Here is a 22,808-nt window from a genome sequence, read left to right on the forward strand (position 1 = left end):
AACTTTTTAACAGTAGTGCATAATTGTGACTTAGCCACTTGACATTGAACAACTTCTGATTGTTTATCAGTTATTGTGTCTTGACATTTGTCAAAAGGAAAATAACCTCTCAAATGATGCAACAGAACATTTTATTGAGCTCATATGTGACGGTTAGAGATATGTCCTGAAAGATAGTGTCCCAGATAGTAATATAATTGTGTAGATTGTGTGGTAGACCGCTAGGATGCACTTGTATTGTCACAGTGAGTGACTGGCCATCTTTTTAGATTCTCCTCCAGGGCCAGATTCTTCTGAGGTTCCCTCTCCTTGTGTCTACAAAAACAACATACAGATTTACTGTTATTAAAGCAAAATGTACCAACATGCTTGTTCGCAAGCCAAAATTAAAATTAGCTACAATTGGTTAATTTGGATACAGTTGTACCGTTTTCAAAAACAAGATGAGATACTCCAAAAAGTTGTTGTCATAACAGAATTCGGCAAATGATTTGAGATGTGTACCGATGTGTACCGATGTGAGTCTCATTTTGAGGATGTGGATCCTGAACTTGGCTTCAGAGCAGTAGGCGAGTCATCCTCGTCCTCAGCGGTCAAGGTGAGCTGGCTCTTCTGCAACTCCTCTTCCTCCTGAACAAAGAAGTTTGAGATGATTTCAATTCACTAAGAAGTGTATTCTGGCCCGCTTAGCCAGAGTGGCAATTAATCTATTCAACATAAAAAACCATCATTCAAATTCAGCCAATCAGATTAAAACGGCTAGCTAGCTGTTTTATGTTTGTATGCAATTATGAATGAACTAGCTTGCCTTTTTGATTCTGCTCTGGCTACGGCTGGTTTTGTTATCAAGCAGCTGTTTAAACTCAGTCAGACAGGCTTCTGGTTGTCCCAGTCGGGCCTGGAAAGGAGCCAACAGGTCCAGCTCTTCCTGCCGCTGCTTCTTTTCTTTCGCCATTCGTTCCTGAGGAACGAAAGGAACCAGAGGTAGGTGGTAGTTTGGATCAGTGCGATGAAAGTGGTTGACCGTTTAAAGCCTTGATTCACCTTTTCTTCCATGTGCCGATGGGCCATCTCGTTCCTCATAGTGTTGTATATAGAGATCAGCAGATCAATATTACTTTCCTCCTTTTTTCTCGAAGAAAGAATGGACTTTACCTGAAACACACACGATAACGTCAATATGATCGGCTAAACAAAAACATTTGTTGTGGTGCTTGTGAACTGTAATACCGCTTTTTCCGAATCTCTGATCTGAAGTTCAACGTTCTCCTCGTCTTTCATCAATTCCACAAGCATTTCATACAACTGCAAGTTCTTGTAGGGTTTTGCAGAATGATCCACCTGAACATGCAAAAAGAAACAAGCCGTAAACACAAAGACAACAAAATATCATAAAATGGCCTATTAAGATTTTTCTCAAAACATTGTCTTTGTTTCTTGTATGTTTTGTATGATCTGTTTTTTGTTTTTTTTTAAGGTGCCAATAAAACACTGTTGTATTACTTTGATCATGGAACTGAAGTAATTCTTCATGTGTGACATCAGACCTGAAAGCCAGAAACCATCTCTGGAGTAAAAGCTTGTGCTTTCTGCGAGTCTGCCGGTTCTTTGGGTTTCATGAAGTTGAGCCAAGCTGGGAAGATCCTGTCGTCCTCTAGATGATAGGTCACCTGGATCTGTCTGTCAGACATCATAAAGACCCGTTCAGCCACATCTTTACTTGCCGGCTTAGAAGGATCTCTGTGGAACCACTCCTCCACCCTCTGTTGGAGACCCCAAACAAAATGTCCATGACCATTTTTGTTCATTGTTAGCAAGGCCACTAGAAGCAAAATATGTAGCTTTTCGTATACTGTTGGTTAATGTTATACCAGCAAGATAATATAAGGTTAAACTGCTTAAAGATTAAAAGTCACGCCTGTTTGTTGAGAGAGCATTACCCTTAGAGGCCGTTGTTCAAAAGCCTCTCCAGCCCAAATCACTTTGACTTGCTTTCCATAAACAACAAGTCGATAAAAGAGGAAGTCAGTCCGATCTTTAAAGGTTTCTGTCATTTCGAAAAGCTTCTCGATTCTTCTGGCTAGACCGTCAGTGCGAGTATGACTATAAAAGTCCATCTGACGCACCGTCTCAGGAACTAAAGTGACGTACCTGTGGCCTAAACAAAATGAAACTTTTAAAATGCCAGGCTTGTTTTTTTGTGAACTGATGTTTCAACTTATTTGGTTACCAAACAAACCCACATAGGAAAAAATGCAATGAGATTTCATTTAAATTGAAAATAATCCGTTTTCTAATTAATCAAATTTTTGTTGAGCAGTACCCCCATACCCAAGAGCCCTGACACAATTTGAGCAAAACTGGTATTATTGAAGTTGACGAGTCATTAGTAATGTAACGAGTCATGCTTACTGACATCAGTAATATATAGAAAATGTATGTTAGATTACATCTGAGAGCATCCCTTCTTCCAGGCCTGAAATGCTCAGATGTCACATTGCTGTCTGTGTGAAGTTCTCTCTTGTCAAGACAGTCACTTCGGTGACTGAACCATTCCTTAATATTGCTGGGTTGTGTGCCTGATAAAAATAATAAAAAAGAGTGTCAACACACAAGCTAAAATAACATGCAAATAAATAAATAAATATTTATTCAGAATATTTATAATACTTTAATATGCATAATATTTATTTATGAAAGTGACAAAGTGAGAATGTATACTTAACATGTCAACACACAAGTTAAAGGCTAAATGAACATGCTTATAAATAATAAATGAAAAATAAATAATATTTTTAATTATTGTTAATTATATTTAAATAATAATAAAGTATTATTAATACATTTTATTTATTTAGGCATTATCTTTATTTTGGGTGAACTATGCCTTTAACATGATTTTTTTGTTCATTTAAATGTACATGATCAACATGACGAGGTATGTTTTATATGTTGAAAACAAAAACATCTGCAAAGGTCTTACAATCAAGGTCTTTATAAATGGTGAGTTTGGTCACAAGACCATCTTTCAGAAGGTAAGGGGCAAACTTCTCCAGCTTGGCTTTCCTGTACTGGACAACCTTCATACCGCCTGGAAAACGCATTTCCATATCTATAAAGATACAAAATAAAAACAGAACATTGATGATTAATTCACCTCGAGAGATAGTGGATAAGGGATGAAAGGCTATGTGTAAGAGTGAGAATTTGACCTGGGGCTGAAATATCTATTTTAGTCACCCAAGATCGAGGCATTTCAAACACTTTCAGCTTATCCATTTCCTCCTTGAGAAGAAAAAATAATAGGTGGTTACATCTGATGTAATAGATTCTTAGCAGGTTTAGTGTGGATTTAACTTCAACAGTTAAAGGGATAGTTCCCCCAAAAATGAAAATCTGTCATCATTTACTTACCCTCAAGTTGTTCCAAACCTGTATAAATGTCTTTGTTCTGTTGAACACAAAGGAAGATATTTTGATATCTTTATACTATGGAAGTCAATGGTGCATGACAACTGTTTGGTTATAAATATTCTTCAAAATATCTTCATTTGAGTTCAACAGAACAAAGAAATTCATACAGGTTTGGAACAACATGAGGGTGAGTAAATGATGACAGATTTTTCATTTTTGGGTGAATATCTCTTTAAATCAATAATGGGATCAAAACTAAATGAAAAATTAGAAATAAAGAACAGTTTTTCTGTACTTCTTCCTCATCTTCTGACTCTTGGAGTGTCTTTGGCTCAGAAATGTTTGACATAGATTGGCTAGTTAGGCCACACAGCATATACTCCCACTTTGATAGATCGCCCATGTCAAAGATCATCTCCTGCAGACACAAACAGACCCGGTGAACTCTCCAATGCTTGTCATCCTCACATTAATAGCACATCCACACTAAGAGACACTGACCCCACAACCGAAAGCGCAGTCTTGCTTGTTGACCCAGTAGTTTTGATGGTTCCAGACGCTCTCTATGCCCAGAAAGTTCTCATTGGTGGTGGAGTAGTTCTTGCCTGTCAGAGGGTCAATGAAGAAGTTCTCAGGTTCCTCCCGGTTCCCTGAGAGCACCAGAACCCAGCTGTGAACTCTCAAGCCCAGAAGAGGGTCGGGTGGTGGACGTTCTTTCTCCTGTTTAAAAGAAACCGGTGAAAATGCAAAACAAAAACTCTACTGAATTTCAATGAAACATTCTCTGTCCAACCTTCTGAAGTCTCTCAGCTTCTAGTTGCTCCTTCAGTGCAGCTTTTTTAGCTTCTGTGTGCCGTTTCTCCTCTTGAAGCTTTTCAAAGTTGCTGTGCAAGTCGCGTGGGGGTTTCATAGAGTATTTCCTCATTGTCTTCTCCGGTTCCTCTGTTTTCCCCTGAGCAGATCATACAAAATAATCCATGACATGAATTCATCCAGTTTAGGTTTTCAGAAGTAACTGATTTCAATATGACCGCTCAAGGGAATTGGTGTTAAAGCTGTGGTCATCAACAAATGGTCTACAACCTCTAAGGGATCTGTGGACATACTTCAGAGAGCCTGCTCAAACTACACTGTAAACATTTTTACTTACTTTTTTTATTATTAGAAATTGATGGTAAATTTCACTAAGTAACTGCAAGTAACATTAAAGGTGCAGTAATTTCTAAGAAAAGCTGTTGAAAGTCTCCACTTTATTTTTTCGCAAAGCATTATTTTGCTTAGCTTCAGCTATGATAAAGAGACATCCCCCATTGCATTGCAGTTTCCTACATTTCGGGGCTCGAGAAATGAAGGGTGGGGTGTGTTTTTTGGGATTGATTTCAAATATCAGTGTTTCTCAGAAATCGCTTACTGCACCTTTAAATAAAACGTGAAATTTTGAAGAAGGAAGACTGAAATGGTATTTCCTTGTAAAACGTACTCCGAAAATCCTTGATTTATTGACAACTTAATTTTTTCAAAACTGAAAATTACAGTGTCATTTTTGTGAAAATATATAAAAAGATGTGGAAATACAAAAATACATAAACGGAGCAATTCCAATAGGGTCCTCACACCATCGGTGCTCGGGCCCTAAATATTACCTTTAACCCCTTATTTAAAAAAAAAGCTAAAGTTCAGCTAAAGGTTGCATTGTCCTACCATATTAAAATAAGTATGTAACAAGTGATATTAAGTAAAGTAAAATCAAGTAATGTACAATTATTTTATATCAATAGATTATGAAACTAACTGCATGAATAAATGTATGATAATTTATGATTTTCTATTAACATAATTTATCATTTATATATATAATTTATTACAGTTTTGCAATTTAGGCATCAGAAAGCATGTAAATACATTACTATGGTACCATTTGCATGTCACAGGTCAGGCTTAAAATCAATTCTCAATTTTATTTAATTTCCTGCTCTCTATCAGTGTTATTTATTTTAGTATCATTGAGATATTATTATACGTTTTATTGATATTTTGTATAATTTTTTCTTTGTATATTTTCCATTTTCATTTTAAAGTTTTAGTAATTTTGTTGTTTTTGTCATTTTGAAGTTTTTTTTTATATAGTGTTTTTATTTTATTTTATTTTTAGTTATTTAGTACATCAAGTTAAAATAAAATAAAATGATAAATGTTGCTGAAAAAATTAGTTATTTTATTTTATTTCAGTTAAGGTTTTAGTTTCTGCTCTGTATATCTATCCGCCAAGGGTCCTGAAAGAGGTTGAAAACCCATTTTAAAGTCATCGTCACATATAAACGATCAAACAAACTGACTGAGTGATGAATTGTTTAAATTTACATGCCATAAAACTTGTTTTACATGCTAGTGATCTAGTGTATGGTTTTAACTCCGTACTTACTTGGATTTGAGTCTGCAGTAAGGGACATTCTTGCCGTGACTGATCGAGAAGACACATCTCTTTAGTAGCGTACCCACTGACGCAGTAAGCGTTGTATCCTGCGCCCAACAACAGGCTACACAGCACACTGGAGAAATCAAAACACGTGCCTCTCTGAGTCTGCAGAACCCAGGTGGGCGATGACAGCTGCTTGGGCTAAATAGAACAGAAATGAAATAAAAAAACATGTTTTCGAGTCCAAAAGGCGAAAACAACCCTCATAAGTCAAGTTAGATCAAGCTAAACGCAATTAATAGGGAAACAGTCGGAAATTCTCACAAGTTCAAATGGTGGATCCAAGAGCTCCAACGAGAGATGATCAGACACAAAACTGGCACATCCCTCCCAGTTGTACAGCTCAGGATACGGCAGCAATGTGCTTCGCAAAGTGGTGCTTACAAATTTCTGTTGATGTAGTGAAATAAGAAATAAGAAAACATCATGAAAACATAATAGTATTTAAGTCACTTGTGGTAATGTTGCCATGTCTGGAAAGCGTATTTGCTGTACGCACCTGAACGCCGCACTCATTTACAGGGCACAGAAGAAGCGCTTTGTTATCAGGATATAAAAGAGCATACTGCTGACGGAAGTTTTCAGCCATCGCAAGCATGAGCTTCTCCTGTGAGGAGTTCTCCTTATATGAGGATGGACATTTGGAAAGGTCCACTTGAGGTCTTGGCTTTGCTCTGAAACAGTAAAGAATAAAGACCAATGAGTAGAAAGATGTTTCATTGTTGTTTTACTCTTAAAACGATGAGTATCACTTGCATGTAATGTATATCTAGGGTTGCAAAATTCTGGGAATTTTCAAAGATGGAAACTTTCCATGGGAATGAATGGGAATTTAAGGGAATTAACAGGAATATATGGGAATAAACGGGAATAAACTGGGAATTTTCAAATTTGAAGGTTGGCTCTTCATAGGGAACTTAAATATAGTTGAGGAAAGTATATTTTAGCATAATCTTGACTAAAACAAACAGATGTCATTCAAATACACTTGAATGTATATGTACACTATGTATATCATCATCTCCTAACAAGGCCACATATTAAGGTCTGGGTAGATTAGATGGTAAGCAAACAAGTTTTCGTAATCAGTGTTGGATGCTGGAGAAATGGAATAAAGACCTGAGTGACTTTGACATTTTTATGGCAAGGCGACTGGGTCAAAGTATCTCTGAAAAGGCAAGGCTTGTGGGTTGCTCCGGGTCAGTAGTGGTGAGAATTTACCAACAGTGGTCTGAGGAGGGACAAATCGATGCATAAGGGCAACGAAGGCTATCCCGTCTGGTCCTAGCCAACATAAGGTCTACTGTGGCACACAGTCACACTAAATTTTAATAGTGGTTATGGGAAGGATGTGTCACAACACACAGTGCATCACACCCTGCTGCGTATGTGGCTGCGTAGCTGCAGACCAATCAGAGTGCCTATGATGACCCCTGTCCACCGTCAAAAGTGCCGACAATAGAGAGTCAGAACTGGACCTTGGAGCAGTGGAAGAAGGTCACCTGGTCCTATGAGTCCCGTTTCCTTTTACATCACGTGGATGGCCGTACATGTGCGCCGTTTACCTGGGGAAGTGATGTCATCAGGATGCACTGTGGGACGAGGACAAGCCGGTGGAGAACTGATGCTCTGGGTAATGTTCTGCTGGGATACCTTGGGTCCGGCCTTTCATGTAGATGTGAATTTGACATGTCACCTACCTAAACATTGTTGCAGACCAGGTACACCCCTTCATGACAATGGTGTTCCCTGGTGGAAGTGGCCATTTGCAGTGGCCACTGCAGACATTGTTCAGGAATGGTTTGAGGAACTTGATAAAAAGTTTAAGGTGTTTTGTATTTTAGTACATCAAGTTTAATTAAATGAAAATGAGAAATGTTGGCAACTGGCTGAAATCAAATAAGTTCAAGGTTGGTATGTTTTTTAAATAATTTATTTAATTTGAGTTAACGGTTATTTTATTTCAAGAAGCAAAAATGTTTTTATGGTTTCAGATTTAGTTAGCTGTAATAACCCTGACCTGGATCTTTTCTTGACCAGCTTCATGACATTCTTCCTTATAAGGTTAATACAGTCCACTATAGATTGAGGCCGTGGTAGGTGGGTTTTAACATCAACTCTGTACACTAATGTACCCTATAGTTTTGTAAAAGTAAAAAATTGGGAGGTGTTTGACCTTGGTCTACTACCCCACATGCGTGACCCGATAATATACCACCCATGTTTGTGGCTAATGATTAAGGCCGTTGTAAACATCCACCGTGTTCCTGTGGGAGGAACTCCTATGGAGAAACACTGCTCATTGCTTTAACAAGAGTTTACCACATGTTTTTGAACTTTAGTAACCTCACATGTGTGTAACTGTGGGGGTTATTCGTATGTTAGACAGCCTGCTCTTCAATTCTCGAACACCCTCTTCATCATCTGTTATAGTAGCGTCGTCTTCACAATCTGCCTCCGGTAACACCTCCATCTAAAACAAGTCATAAAGTTACACATACTGAGAGATAAGTTATACAAACAACTTCTAAACGAAAAATGAATAACGTTAATGTATATTCGTTATTTTACAGTTAATGTGGATAGCAATATACTTACAGTTCAATTAATCTCCTCCCCGTTCGTTCTTAAATTATTTTTTTAAAGCGAAGATTAAACGGCAGTAACGTAAAGACATGCTGCTTGTTTACGTCGCGCAATTTGGTTTCCATAGCGAGGGTTCGCTGACGTTATAATCCAGGGACAGATGTTGTTGCATTTTATAAACATTTTTTTAAATTAATTTTAAAATGTTATATTTATAAATATAAGTAATAATGATAATAAAACAGAATTTTAAAAAAAAAATAATCTTTAAAACATATTATTCATACAATAAAACAACTTACTAAAGATCCTGCTGCATTCAAAAACTATTTCGCTTTCTTCTTTTTATTTTTTGTATGTGTAGTCTGTTTTTAAGCCCCATGTTTTATGGGGGGGGGGGTGTTATTGTCATTGAAATATATCCTTATAATGTAATCATCACACACAGTAGGGGCTCACGGTCCGGTGACCACACTCACCGCCCCCTCGCGACGAACGCATTAATAGCGCTGGAGTGAGAGTCAGCCAGAAGAACACCGACACAAACACAATGGGATATTCGCCTTCCTTCCGATGCATTGCATTTCTTCTGATTGCACTGCACCAGACCTCTGGATTCTGGTTATTTAACGTTATCTTCCCTCCGACAGCCAAACCTCGCGTCGTAAACAATAGCACTCCTCCTCTTATCATAGGTAAGCGATCTTACATTCACAGTTTGGATATTTAAATTGAGGGATTTTGTTTACAATTAGCCTATACAATTATACAATTGTGCCTACATAAGGCAACCTAGACAAGATAACAGAGTGACCTCACTTTTAGACAAGTTCAAATTCATATATTGTGAAGTTTGTTGTAAGGTCCATCTTTGGTAACAAAATATGTGAAAAAATATAATAATAAAAAATAATAATACTTTTTTACCCCTTTGAAACAGTACCTGGAAATTTGGGTAATCGCCTGGAGGCCAAAATAGACAAGCCCACACTGGTGCACTGGATGTGTTACAAGAAAAGTGAGGACTGGTTTCCTCTCTGGATGGACCTGAACATGTTCATGCCCATTGGAATTGATTGCTGGATTGATAATATAAGGTAACCGACTATGAGAACAAACTTTAACAAGAAATCTTTTGTAACATTATAGTTTACTGTCACTTTTGAAAACTTTAATGAAGACATTTTTAATAAAGAAAATCTTACTGTCACCAAACTTTTGAGTGTAGTGTTTGTGTGTGTGTGTGTATATATATATATATATATATATATATACATATACATATATATATATATATATATATATATATATATATATATATATATATATACATCATATATATATATATATATATGTATATATATATATATATATATATATATATATGTATATATATATATATATATATATATATATGTATATATGTATATATATATATATATATATGTATATATATATATATATATATATATATGTATATATATATATATATATATGCTTAAAATGTAGTTTTACTTAATATTTACACTGCTTGTTTAGTGCACAAATGAACAGAGCAACCCTTTCTAGGTACCTCTGATTTATTGACAACTGTTTCCTAATCATCCTCAGTTCTGTATTTGAGGTCATTGACCTTTTGTCTATTGCTTTTGGAGGGTTCTCGAAGGCTGATGTCATAAGGACAGGCCAATGTATCATAATAAATATTAATAGCAAATCTACTGTCCTAACTATTTTTATTATCAGAAGCTGTGATATATTTGAACTAAAGCCTCCCTTCTTTTGCTACCTTTTAGGAATACATTTAAAATACAACTTCTTCTTTTGCTTTGGCTCGAACTTGATATGAATTTAACAGCTGCATCTTTTTGCGCAGAATTGTGTACAACAGGACAAGTCGCAAGACATCGAACGCACCCGGGGTGGAGGTCAGGGTCCCTGGATTTGGACAGACGCACCCTATAGAGTTTCTTGACATAAACAAGCTGACTGGTGAGTATAACACTAAGTAATTGGACCTCTTACATCACAACATCCTCATTTTCATCTTGATGGTCTTTTGATTTTATAGGTTACCTTCATACCATGGTTCAACAGTTGGTCAGCTTTGGATATGTGCGAAATGAGACTGTCCGTGGTGCTCCGTATGACTGGAGAATCGCTCCAAGTAAGTTAAATCACAGTGATGGACAACAACAATCATTTCACCATAGCACAAAACAAATTGTTGACGTAGCCTCTATGTCAGGACTAATCAACTGTAGAGCTCCAACTTAAATCAAATATACACAAACAAGCGAATCAAGGTCTTCAGGATTACATGAGCATGACAGGCGGGTGCGTTTGTTTAGGCTTAGAGTCAAACTGTGTAGGACAGTTGAAGAATCCTATTCTACATAATTGACATTGTATACACTACAGTAATAAATAAATAAATAATATATATACACATATAATAAAATAATAACATTTATAATAATTGATAATGTTACCCATTTTGGAGGAACCAGATTCTTATCAACCACACAGAAACTACTTAGAAACCACCCCAAACACCCTGGCAACGCCATAGCAACACCCTGGCAACCATTCACACTGTACTTTCATTCTGTGTCCCAATAACAATCTGTGAACGTTTATGTTTGGTACCACATAGATGAGCAGGAGGAGTATTTTTCACGTCTGAAAGGCTTGGTGGAAGAGATGCATGATGAGTACAAGCAGCCGGTCTACCTTCTGGGCCATAGCATGGGCAACAACTACATCCTGTACTTCCTCAACCAGCAGACTCAGGACTGGAAAGACCATTACATTAAGGGCTTCATCTCTCTGGGAGCACCTTGGGCAGGCGCTGTGAAGCCCCTCCGAGTCTTAACATCAGGTACAGAGAAGAAATTTAAGAGAACTGTTTTCTATTTTACAGTGTTATTCATTCCTGTGATCAAAGCTGAATTTTCAGCAGCATCACTCCAGTCTTCAGTGTCACATGATCCTTCAGAAATCTTTCTAATATGCTGAAATGCTGCTCAAAAAACATGTTAAAAATAGTTCATATTTTTTGTGGAAACTGTGATATATTTGTTTATACAATTTTTTTAATTACCGGTAATATAAATATTTTATATGATAAATGTCTTTACTGTCACTTTTGATCATTTAAAGCATCCTTGCTTATAGTATTTATACATTTTTTGAATTAGTTTTTATTTATTTATTTTAATTGTATTTTAGTTTTTAGTTATTTTGTGTGTTTTTAAATGATTTTCTAATTAGCTTTATGGTAATTTATTTAATTAGTTTATTTGATTTATTATTTAAAGCACCCTTGCTGAATTACACATTACAACATTTTTCATTTACATAATTCACGCTCAAGGCACACGCAAAAAAAAGGGGGGATTAGGCCAGGTTGAGTAAGTTAGCAGTGTGTTGAAACTCATGGTTATGGTAAGGGGTGTGGTAATATTTCCAAAACACACTCGAAGTGGTTGACCAATCACAGCAGTACACTAGTCCAGTCGACCAATCAGAGCACATTGGACTTTTCAGAAGGAGGGGCTTCATAGAAGCAGGAACTAAAGGAAGTGTTACTGACAGACTGGGAAGAGATGTCAGATATGTGAAAAATAATGTGTTTTTTAACATCTAGTAGAGCCCAAAACCAAAATTAAGACATAATATGGATTTTTTTAAATGAGTTTCGGTCTTTATTTTATGCCTTTATTAGGTGAAAATGATGGCATACCCTTCGTGTCCAATATAAAAATCCGCGAAGAACAACGGATGACGACCACAAACCCGTGGATGATCCCTTCTGAAGAGGCTTGGCCCAAAGACCACACCTTCATCTCCACCCCCTTTTTCAACTACACCAATCAGGACTACCAGAAGTTCTTTAAAGACATTGACTTTGAGGATGGCTGGTACATGTGGCAGGACACCAGAAACCTCACAGCCGGCCTGCCCACACCTGGAGTCGAGGTCTACTGCTTCTACGGGGTGGGACTCCCTACTCCCGTGACCTACGTATACGACGAGCAGTTTCCAAACTCCGACCCCGTAGATATCCTTTACGATGACGGCGATGACACCGTCGACAGCCGCAGCATGAGTCTCTGTAAGCGGTGGATAGGGAAGCAGGAACAGGCCGTGCATGTGACAGAGTTCAGAGGCATGGCTCATTTGGACATGGTCTTTAATCACAAGGTGCTGACGGCAATCCAGAGAATTCTGGAGGGGAAGTACCACGAGGAAAAGCATGTCAGCTTTGAACAGCCTCCATCTCTTAGTTTTGTGTGAAGTATTCACAACTGCATTATAAGTGCACTGCAACACTGGTATCATGTATTAAGGTATTGCTGGATTCACGCCATGTTGTAATATTGTTTTTATGTTTCAATAATGTTCTACGTCCTCAGACTCAGAATTATGCATTTATATGGCAACACTCTCAACACCAAAATGAATCCGCAACAGTCACTTGATACAAGTTCTACAAGTCGGAAACTCATAATTACAGGAATTCCGACATGGCGTGAACACACCGTATGTCTTAATGATCTATTTGTATTGGTTTATAATATATTAATAGGCATGATATAGTCTTTTTTTTTTCTTTGTTACAGTCTAGAACTGTATTTGTATTATAAAGAATGTATCAAATGTATTTAATCTGTACATTAAAGATTGCAGACACCATAGCTCTTAAAGTGTAAAATGTACTGGATGTTTATGTGGAATAGCATAACTGTCTATGCAACTGTAATATGTTAATCACAGTTCATATCTAAAGATTATGATATTTTTTAGGCTGTGATATTGTTAAACTACTAGTTAAACTGCTGCTTACTATAAATATAAAAATATGTTTAACCATATTATTGGTCCTTGTTATTTGTACACCTGTCTGTACACTGCACTGATAATATTTGTTGAACTCTGTAACCTTTGAACTGGTTTAGAAGTTCTAAGTCTGATAAACATCAACTTTTTTTGCAAATAAATTAAAATACGTTAGACAAAGGTTCAGAGTTCACGCAGAAACGGGCAGTCATTTTGCCAGGAAATCTTTCCTTTGCTTAGTTGGAAAAAAATAATTGATTGTTTCCTTTGAAATATAGATATTTTGGCAGAATAGGATTCCTTTAATCAGTAACTCGTTTTGGTCGTATCTTTTTTCCTCAAATCTCTATGATCTTTGAACATCATCCTCACACAGAGTGAAGCAAAGCAACCTGGCTACATGTGCAATTTGACAATGATTCAATCCCCTCCAGCCGTGACTATAGCGAAATTTGACTTGTTTTTGATTATAATTTTTATTTTATTTTATTAATACATTTTAATGCTTACGACACAATAAAGACACACATTTAGCATGGCTGGAACTGACCAGTTAGCATCGATGATCAGGGCTATTTTTTATTATTATTATTATAAAAATAAAATTTATTAAATTGTTTTGAGAAAGAGATTTCAGTAATTTAACACATACATTTATTCTAATATAAATTATATTATTCAGATAATCTGTAAAAGTACAACTAAATGTTGTTCAGGCAGGATCAGTTTGTAGGCTAATTTGTTTTATGTGTTTTATTCAGAAACTACAGTTCTTGTAGTAGTTGTAATCCTTAATTAGCATCTTAGATTTTTAAAGCACACAAGGATTTCAAAATTCACATTTGAGGTATGTATGTATATGTGTAATTTATAGTGCAGAAAATAAAATCAATTATTGCAGCCTTGCTAAAATCGAACCGTCTTTCAAAGCTCCGCCCACCGACTCGATGTGTTCTGCCATTGTTTATTCGCGTCTAGCTGCTTTAAAAACACCTATTACATGATAGCTACATTGTGTTCATCACAGTCACTGTCGCTCAGAGCCAGAAGAGACACTTCTCAGACCACTCCTAGACCTCACGATGGATAGATAAACACAAATGCGCCCTTGATCCTGTAAGCCAGCAGAGGTGTGAGCCACTGAAAGAGATGCTTCCCTGTCATCGGTTGAACCTCGCGATTCTCCAGCTGTGTTTGTTGTTGTTGGTGTCTTTTACCGACAGCAGAAGTTTGAAATGCTCACCGGGGAAAGTGTGCTCGGGCTCGTACCGACCGCCTGTTGTTCTCAGTAAGTTCTTTTATTGCAGCACATCCTTTTTGTTGTAATGTCCTGTTGCTTTCTGTTCTCGACACCAGACACAGTTGTTTACTTGTCTCATGATGAACTGTCATGCGTCTGTGTCTCAACCCAGTGACCCCCTACAATGTCCAGGTAGCTCACATGCTCAAATGTCGTGATGCCTAAATTTTAGTGATAGCGTTTGCATGAACATTAGATTTTGTTATATAATACAACCATTAGTACAGGGTGTACAGATAGTGTGTTTTAACCTCATATCCATGCTTGCTATAGTATTATAGAGTATTTAATATATGAATGTATTTATAATCAGACTTAAATCTTAATCTAGTGGCTTAACACATTGAAAGCTGTTGATATTTTGGATAATAGTTTAATGCACGTGACCAAACAAACAGCTGCGAGCGTTAGCAATATACACTTTTCCAGGAGAGCTGTCGGAGAAACCAAAACCTGGTCTAACAATATAAACACAACACAAATCCAACATATAAAAGCGATTGACTTTTATATATTGCATTTGTGTTGTGTTTATACTGTCTTTTTTTCTGTCATCTTTGTATCTGTTTGTTTTCGCTTTGACGGTTTCTCATATGACGCGATCATATGACTTGAGGAAAAAAATCATTTATTCCAATGTCACTGATTATGAAACCGGTCGTAGTTAAACAAGAAAACAACAATTCTTTGTTATCTTTTCATCCCTTATTGGCAAATTACGAAATGTATGCGCACATTTCATAAATTGCGAAAATACTTTTCAGACTTTATTAAAGAAGTACCATGGGGTTGTCGTAATACCCTTTGTGTGTCTGTGTGTGTGTGTGTGTGTGATATCATAATAGTATAAGATACTTTGAAATATCTTAATATGTGATGGTACAATGTATTACCATATCTTACCATCACTGTTGCTAAAGACACTAAAGTTAGTATCTGTGTTTTGGAACATGATAGCAGGATTTTAGTTGGTCCAGGATGTGAACCATTTTCACCTCTTTGAGCTTGTACGAGTTCGAAACCATATAAAATGCTCCAAAACACACCTACCAGTGGAGACTGGATTTTCCATCAGGTAGGCTACTTACTGTGGAAAAAGGTTCGTCTTCATGTCTAAATTCTGGATTTTCCACTGTAGAAAATGGTTTGTCTTCATGTCTAAATTTACACTAGATCATTATTCAGCAATAAAAGATAGCTTAAATAATTTTTTTCTACAATAATATCTAATGCACACTTTTAAGTACACTATTTGACTAGCCAATATTTACACGACACCTGATAGTAGGAGTATTTTGTGAATGTGGTGACTGACAATAAAGGAACTAGGTCTACTTGGAAACATAGTGGGGGGTTAAAATGCTTCAAACTAGACCTAACTGGCAGACATTAGTGATGATAGAGATGTTTAATCAGTAGGTGATAAGTAGGTAATCTCTTTTGAATGGTGATCGTGTCAAGTCTTTTAATCAGTGATTCTTTAATCATATCTAAAGTAGTTTGTGAAGTGCTTCTGATGGAGTTTCCCGTGATGAAAACATAAGTCATCATAAAATTGTTAATTCTTATTTTTTTTAATGAATATTGCATTATTTATTCTAAATGATTTATCATTCAAAAGATTATAAATGATTTGTCCATAGTTCCAGGAGATCTTGGGAATCAGCTTGAAGCGAAACTGGACAAACCTAGTGTAGTGCACTACATCTGCTACAAGAAGACCACTGAATACTTCACGCTATGGCTCAACCTGGAGCTGCTGGTGCCGGTGGCCATTGACTGCTGGATTGATAACATGAGGTAAAGGGCAAAAGAACAACTGAAACCAGAAGTTGTGCATGTGGATGTATCGCTGGAATATGACATCCATAACATCTTGTAAAACAAGCTTCCTTCTGCAACAAACTTTGAGTGCAACAGTCAGGTTTCACAATTAAAAACTCAATTCATTTTCTCCATAGAGATTAACAATCATTTATAAACCTTTAAAAACAGACCTACTGTGAGCTATATTGATTGTTTAAAAAAAATGGGCAGTTCCAAATGCACTCTATTGAATGGGGAAATTAGAAAGCACGCCTTTGCTTATTTTGATTTCATGTCGCCTGGTTTAAATATGCAAATATGTCATCAGCATCTGTTTTGTTTAAAGGCTACTGTACAATCGCACAACCCACCTCACTGAAGCTCCTCCGGGGGTGGATGTCAGAGTGCCTGGGTTTGGAAAGACGTATAGTTTGGAATATCTGGATCCCAGTAAACGGAGTGTGGGTGAGTGGAAACTGGGTGTTTATCTCATTATGTTAATTTGTCGATTGGTAACTGTTTTGTCTGTTTCAGGCATGTACTTCTTCACTATAGTACAAGCACTGGTTGATTGGGGGTATACCAGAGACGACGATGTTCGAGGTGCTCCCTATGACTGGCGTAAAGCCCCCAGTGCGTATCTTCTTCTTCTTATGCACCAAAACAAAGTTCTGGGAAACGTGTTGAGTCTTGTCTTGATGTCTAAATTGGACATTTTTGTTCCCTGATCTGTACCTGCAGATGACAATAAGGAGTACTTCTTGCGTCTGCAGCTGATGATTGAGGAGATGGCTAGTAAGGCTGGAGGTCCTGTGGTCCTCATCGCACACAGTATGGGGAACATGTACACGCTCTATTTCCTTAATCACCAACCACAAGCTTGGAAGGACCGGTACATCAAGGCATTTGTTTGTCTAGGACCTCCATGGGCTGGAGTGGCCAAAACTCTTAGAGTTATGGCAACAGGTACAGGCTAAATTTGATGTAGAAGGAGATTTTCCCCCGTTGTTTCACAGACAAGGCTTAAGCTAGTCCCAGACTAAAATGCATGTTTGAGCTGTTTTAACTGAAAGCAACTTGCACTGGCATATCCTAAAATATAACAGTGCCGTTGTTTTGTCTCAAGATGTACACCACCAGTAATGTTTTTTTCTAATACTCCTTTATAAAAGCTAATTAAATTTCCTAATTGAACTAAGGCATAATCCTGGCTTAATCTAAGACCTTTCTGTGAAACCAAGCCTTTGCTGAATTGAAGGTTCTGTATGTAATTTTTGTTTGACTGTACTAAAGCATAAAAATATCATAGAATGTTTGCTGAGATTTAGGATACTTGTTTCTCCAAAAAACAATGCTACAGACATTTATTCTACTCTAAAATGTGCGTTCTGTGTCGGAATTATTGTTTTGTGTAGTATTTTGTCAACCTTGGGTTGCCAGATGCTGGAAAACACTGCGTATTGTAGCCATGGAAGCCAGCAAACGAACTGGGTCAGAGGTCGCAGATTCTACCCTAATTAAAAAGCCTTGTCAGTAAAAACATTGCAAACGAATGCATTAGCTGATCAACTTGCAGTATAAGTCGCTTTCCAATTGCCAGTTGCGCTCGTTCCTGTTGCGTGTCCTCAGTCTGGCAATCTCATTTCAACCGCTAACTGTCAATAATACATACTGCACCTTTAAATTTGCTATTTGTACGTTTGGCAAGCTTTTGTATGTCAATGCAGTTCACATATACAGTGGCATGAATACACCTTTAATTTCTGAATTATGCCCTCAAAAATGTCAAAATAATTTTTAAAGTCTTAACTGTCATGGTGATACAACAGTCTTGACATCATAATGAAGGTAAAAATATTGAAAAGAAAACCAAGTAGTTTGGCATAATCTTGTATTGCTATTTTTTGGAAATAATATTATTTAATAACAATTATATTATTTAATGATGATTATTTAATAATCATTTCATTAACAAAACGTATTAATATTTTAAAAGCACGCGTCATGTGGTGACTCAAAAACAATCACAGTCACATTTATTTCATTCTTTATACAAAAAAGATTTTCAAAGCAGCTTTAATGATTGAAATAATATTTAATTATATTGGTTAAACTTTTTACTTTGAAAAGTATTTATAAACCTTTTTGAAAATAATGATTGTTCAATACGATTTAAACCCTGAAAATGGCAAGTTTTTTTAAACCATATGAAACGTATGAAAAAAACCTGAAGACACTTTAAAAAAAAAAGAAAAAAAAGTGGAGCTTCTTTTAACTTAGCGCTGGATTTTTAGAACAATTGGTTGATCTCATGTGAATGACAGGTTGTCCCGCCCTCACAACGAAGTGAAAAGATGATGCTGCAAGAGGGAGGGGAAGTTATTTTGAATAAAGATCATATGAATTTGAAAAAATAATGACGTCCACGTATAAATCATTTATAGGCACTGACTAATAGACTAATAGACTATTCTCTTTGGAATAGACTAAATTCCATAAAAATTAAAATAAAACCCTGAAACGTCCAATTTGATTTTACTTTAAAACCCATTTACGATCACTGGTTTGATCATTTGATTTTGGTTCCATCACAGGCGACAACAACCGCATTCCTGTCATCAGTCCTGTAAAAATCCGCACCCAGCAGCGAACGGCCGTCTCCACCGTCTGGCTCTTCCCCTACGCCCACTCCTGGCCCAAAGACATGGTCCTGGTTTACACCCCAAACACCAGCTACACAGTCCAAGACTATCAGCGCTTCTTCAAAGATATTGACTATGAGGACGGCTGGGCCATGAGGAAGGACACGGAACCGCTGGTCAGTGCACTTCAGCCTCCGGGGGTTCCTGTCCACTGTCTTTATGGCAGCGGCATTCCCACTGCTCAGGGCTTCAATTACACAAACTTCCCAGATGTAGACCCCACTGTCATCAACGGGGACGGAGACGGAACAGTCAACCTGTTGAGCGCCACACAATGCAAACGCTGGAAGAGCCAGCAGACACAGCCTGTCCAAATGTTCGAGCTGCCCGGGAACGAGCACGTCGACATGCTGTTGAACATAACCACGGTCAACTACATCAAGAATGTGCTGTTTACACCATGATAGCACTCAGGCTTTAACTTTCAGGACTTGGTTCTGCTTTTTGGGTGGATGTTAGTTTCCTTACCGTAATTGGTTGTCGGAGTTCCTTTTTGTGGAGTTGAGGTTTATCAGGACATCAATGATAAATAGTCATCTTTTGTTGGGCACAATCAGCATTTACAGAAATGATTCTTGAATTTTTGTACTCAATTCAGATCTAAAATGTTAACATATAGATTTTACAGCACATAGTAAAATGTAATTTCCACTTACATACCAAAATGGCAATTGTCTGCTGTTAATCCTTTCCTAAATATTGTGTGTTTCTTAACCTTTTTTAACTTTAACCTCTTATACCCACAACTTCTTTAATCTGCAGATTTTATCTAGTGTTTTTTTAAATGTTTCTATCCAAATTGTACTGACACTGGAGTATTTCTGTTGATCCTACTAACAAGCAAGTGGCTATTTATCTGGCAGTCTGTGATCAGTATTGATTTATGTATTTTTGTCAGATGTTCTTGAATGTAGAATGTGCCTAACGGCTGGATATCTCACTGTTGCTCAATATACATCAGCTTAACCTCTAGACTTCATTTGTGCCACGGCCCAGGATGGGTTAACCCATGTTACATGTGAACAAAGTCTGCTCTTGAATATAATGAACAATGAATTGTGAAGCATGTTATTTGTCGCTTTTTATTATTGAGGTTATAAGACTAAGTTCTATAATAAAAACTGTATTTTAACAGTACAACACTAACCCCTGGTTTCACAGACAAGGTTTAAGTCAATTCCTGAACTAAAATGCATGTTTGAGCTGTTTTAACTGAAAGTAACTTGCGCTGGCATATCTTAAAATATGTCAGTGCCATTGTTTTGCCTCAAGATGCACACCACCAGTAATGTTGTTGTTTTTTGTTTTTTCCAAGGCACATTTGTAAAAGCTACGAAGATGTCCTAATTGAACTAAGGCCTAATCATGGCTTAATCTAAGCCATGTTTGTGAAACCAGGCCTAGCTGTGGAAAGTGAAACTTAATCTTTGTGTGTTGCTGAAAAAAAAACAAAAAAAACAAGTCTGATGGTGAAAATGGAATGCTAAACCATGGTGTGACTTTTTGTTTCTCAAACAACAGACAGTTGCATACATGCCATGAGTTAGTGAAAAATCACCATGTTGCAGTAATGTACAATAAAATACTCTTTACCAAAACTGTAATAACATAGAGATACTTCATGCATCATTAGTTCAAATCTTTCATTATATTCTGCAAACCTCAAAATCCACATCACTACTAAACAGTGTTTCATATGGAAGCTTATTTTACAGAATAAAAATATAAAAAAGCTTATTGTGACTTAATAGTTGCAAGTGTAAATCTCACAATTTTGACTTTTTCTGAGAATTGTGAGTTTATATCTCGTTCGAATTGAGATATAAACAAGGAGAAAAAGTCAATTGTGAGAAAGTCGCAATTACCTTTTTTTATATTTTTATTCTGTGGAAGAAAGAAGCTTCCATAGTTTCACAATCATTGGAGGGAGAAAAGAAAGACTTTATTTCCCGTTTTGCAACGAAGCTCTGTGCAGTTGAGCCGTATGTGAAAAGGCCCATCTTCATGAGCGTCAATAAGACTCTGTGAAAAGTAAAATCATAGGTTATTAGAATTCAGATTGCAATGCCAAAAACACACCAACTCTTCGACCTTTGCCTTTAATCAGTACTTATCCGTTTAGTTTGTGATGCAGATCTATTTGTGTTCCTACCTGCAATTCTGATAAACATGCCCTTTTTAGGCTTTCCGTGTGGTCACCCACACACCAAGCAAGGCTTATGTGGAAAGAAGGATCCTATATGAAATAGAGGAGGCGGTTACATTAAATTTGATCTAAATTTGATTGTATTTGAATCTATGTTCACAAATAAGATACCAATGCCTTGTTTGTACCTTATAAAAGGTGCTGAGGTTAAATTCTTTCATGGTTTGATCCAGTATTTTGATGAGCTCAAGCAACTGAGCTTTTCCAGTGGAGATTTCCAAACCAAGGAATGTCCTGCATGAACTTTATGCCATTAAAACAGTGCATTGAAATGAAGAAATAATTAATACACAGCCTAGTTAGGTAATTAACAGCGAGAGTAATGAAATACCTAGTCTTTTCAGCATTAGAATACACCATCAGTTTATCAGCCAAGCAGAAAAACCTGAGGAAACAATCTGACTTAGACACCCAGCAACTGACATATGTTATAATGAAACAATGAGGTGTTGATTATATAGCACAGACTTCTGGAAATGTGTCACACCAGTCCGAATGGACTGGATGAATGGTTGAATCCAGTGATGCCGCAGAACCACTGTCTTTGAGAGACTGAGGTGAAACTCTTCAGATAGGGCCAGAGGGATGCCGTGAGCTGCCGCAACCACCATCATTTCATTTAGTACCTCCAGAAAGGCCTCCTCAGGATCATCTAAAAAGGAGTAAAAGTCATTCAAAGAAAAATTACAGTATCGATCTTAATACACTCAGGCAAAATGCTTACAAGGAAAGAACATGTATGTAGCCCAGTTGCCCCGCTCATGCTGGAAGGACCGCATTCGCCCTCCATGCTCATCTCTTTTATCGGTCCACTTTTCTTCTGATTCTCCGAACATCTCCCTTACACTCTCAGGAAGAGGCAGTCGAGGTGTCAAGTGGGCTGATTTGCCTGCTTTGCTTTTAACAGATCCATGATCCAAAGGTTCACTGTTGCTATTCAGGTAAAAGAGGAATTTAGAGCCCTAGAAATGCAAATCAAAATAAAACTAAACAACATAAGATTAAACGCACCAAACCTGCTTTCATTGTCAAGTTTTCCTCTTTTCCTTGAAGGTGAGTAATCACTTTTTGAAGAGTTTTCAGTTTCATCTTCAGAACTGCTACTACTGTAATTGACAATCATGCTAAGGCAGAAAAATCTTAAAAACTGCAACAGAGGATTCAAAATACCATCTCAGATATGTGACGACACTCTTATTGTCATGCGCAAAGCGCTTCCGATCGTTCTGCTGCTTCACAGAGTCCCACTACAACAAACAATGGGATTCCTTAACGATTCATTCTTTTGAGTCGGATCTTTTACAATGCAACCGTTAAACCGGTTCACATCACAACCTAGCGTGTGATTGCGTTTCTTTGTACGGCGTTAAAAGTTATGTTAGTGACCGAATATTTATTGTTGTTTTTTTTCTCAGCCGAGAGATTACTGTGAATTTAAGTATTAAATATTTTTTTTAAAAATTCCTAGATGGTTTT

The 22,808-nt window shown here is 37.0% G+C and overlaps 4 protein-coding genes across 6 annotated transcripts; 2 read left to right on the top strand and 2 right to left on the bottom strand.

The window, feature by feature from the left end:
- Positions 1-112: 112 nt before the first annotated feature.
- ccdc135 (coiled-coil domain containing 135) lies at positions 113-8,617 on the bottom strand. 2 transcript variants are annotated; one of them, XM_084094738.1, is made up of 18 exons: positions 8,489-8,617; positions 8,242-8,363; positions 6,390-6,564; positions 6,155-6,280; positions 5,837-6,031; positions 4,208-4,366; positions 3,916-4,134; positions 3,710-3,832; positions 3,213-3,285; positions 2,984-3,112; positions 2,451-2,579; positions 1,941-2,158; positions 1,548-1,763; positions 1,231-1,341; positions 1,045-1,155; positions 809-961; positions 515-630; positions 113-315 (listed from the first exon to the last, which is right to left on the bottom strand). In XM_084094738.1, the coding sequence occupies exons 2-17, from the start codon at positions 8,361-8,363 to the stop codon at positions 526-528; spliced, it is 2,364 nt and encodes a 787-aa protein (XP_083950864.1). In that variant the 5' UTR covers positions 8,489-8,617; the 3' UTR covers positions 113-315; positions 515-525. The 2 variants fall into 2 exon arrangements, with proteins under 2 accessions (XP_083950864.1, XP_083950865.1); XM_084094739.1 differs by having other exon boundaries at positions 505-630.
- A 299-nt stretch (positions 8,618-8,916) lies between these two features.
- lcat (lecithin-cholesterol acyltransferase) lies at positions 8,917-13,353 on the top strand. The gene is made up of 6 exons (XM_084094745.1): positions 8,917-9,171; positions 9,417-9,573; positions 10,353-10,468; positions 10,548-10,643; positions 11,133-11,357; positions 12,204-13,353. The coding sequence occupies exons 1-6, from the start codon at positions 9,027-9,029 to the stop codon at positions 12,773-12,775; spliced, it is 1,311 nt and encodes a 436-aa protein (XP_083950871.1). The 5' UTR covers positions 8,917-9,026; the 3' UTR covers positions 12,776-13,353.
- An 884-nt stretch (positions 13,354-14,237) lies between these two features.
- Positions 14,238-20,192, top strand: pla2g15 (phospholipase A2, group XV). Its single transcript, XM_084094746.1, has 6 exons — positions 14,238-14,606; positions 16,262-16,418; positions 16,771-16,889; positions 16,959-17,057; positions 17,166-17,390; positions 19,019-20,192. Exons 1-6 carry the CDS (start codon positions 14,468-14,470, stop codon positions 19,528-19,530), a joined length of 1,251 nt encoding a protein of 416 aa, XP_083950872.1. The 5' UTR covers positions 14,238-14,467; the 3' UTR covers positions 19,531-20,192.
- A 507-nt stretch (positions 20,193-20,699) lies between these two features.
- On the bottom strand, positions 20,700-22,611 carry usb1 (U6 snRNA biogenesis 1). 2 transcript variants are annotated; one of them, XM_084094754.1, is made up of 7 exons: positions 22,349-22,611; positions 22,057-22,265; positions 21,801-21,984; positions 21,664-21,717; positions 21,461-21,566; positions 21,279-21,362; positions 20,700-21,148 (listed from the first exon to the last, which is right to left on the bottom strand). In XM_084094754.1, the coding sequence occupies exons 1-7, from the start codon at positions 22,453-22,455 to the stop codon at positions 21,044-21,046; spliced, it is 849 nt and encodes a 282-aa protein (XP_083950880.1). In that variant the 5' UTR covers positions 22,456-22,611; the 3' UTR covers positions 20,700-21,043. The 2 variants fall into 2 exon arrangements, with proteins under 2 accessions (XP_083950880.1, XP_083950879.1); XM_084094753.1 differs by having other exon boundaries at positions 21,461-21,575; positions 22,349-22,580.
- Positions 22,612-22,808: the final 197 nt, after the last annotated feature.

This window comes from Abramis brama (genome assembly GCF_963993115.1).
Source record: "Abramis brama genome assembly, chromosome: 20".
Taxonomy (NCBI): domain Eukaryota; kingdom Metazoa; phylum Chordata; class Actinopteri; order Cypriniformes; family Leuciscidae; genus Abramis; species Abramis brama.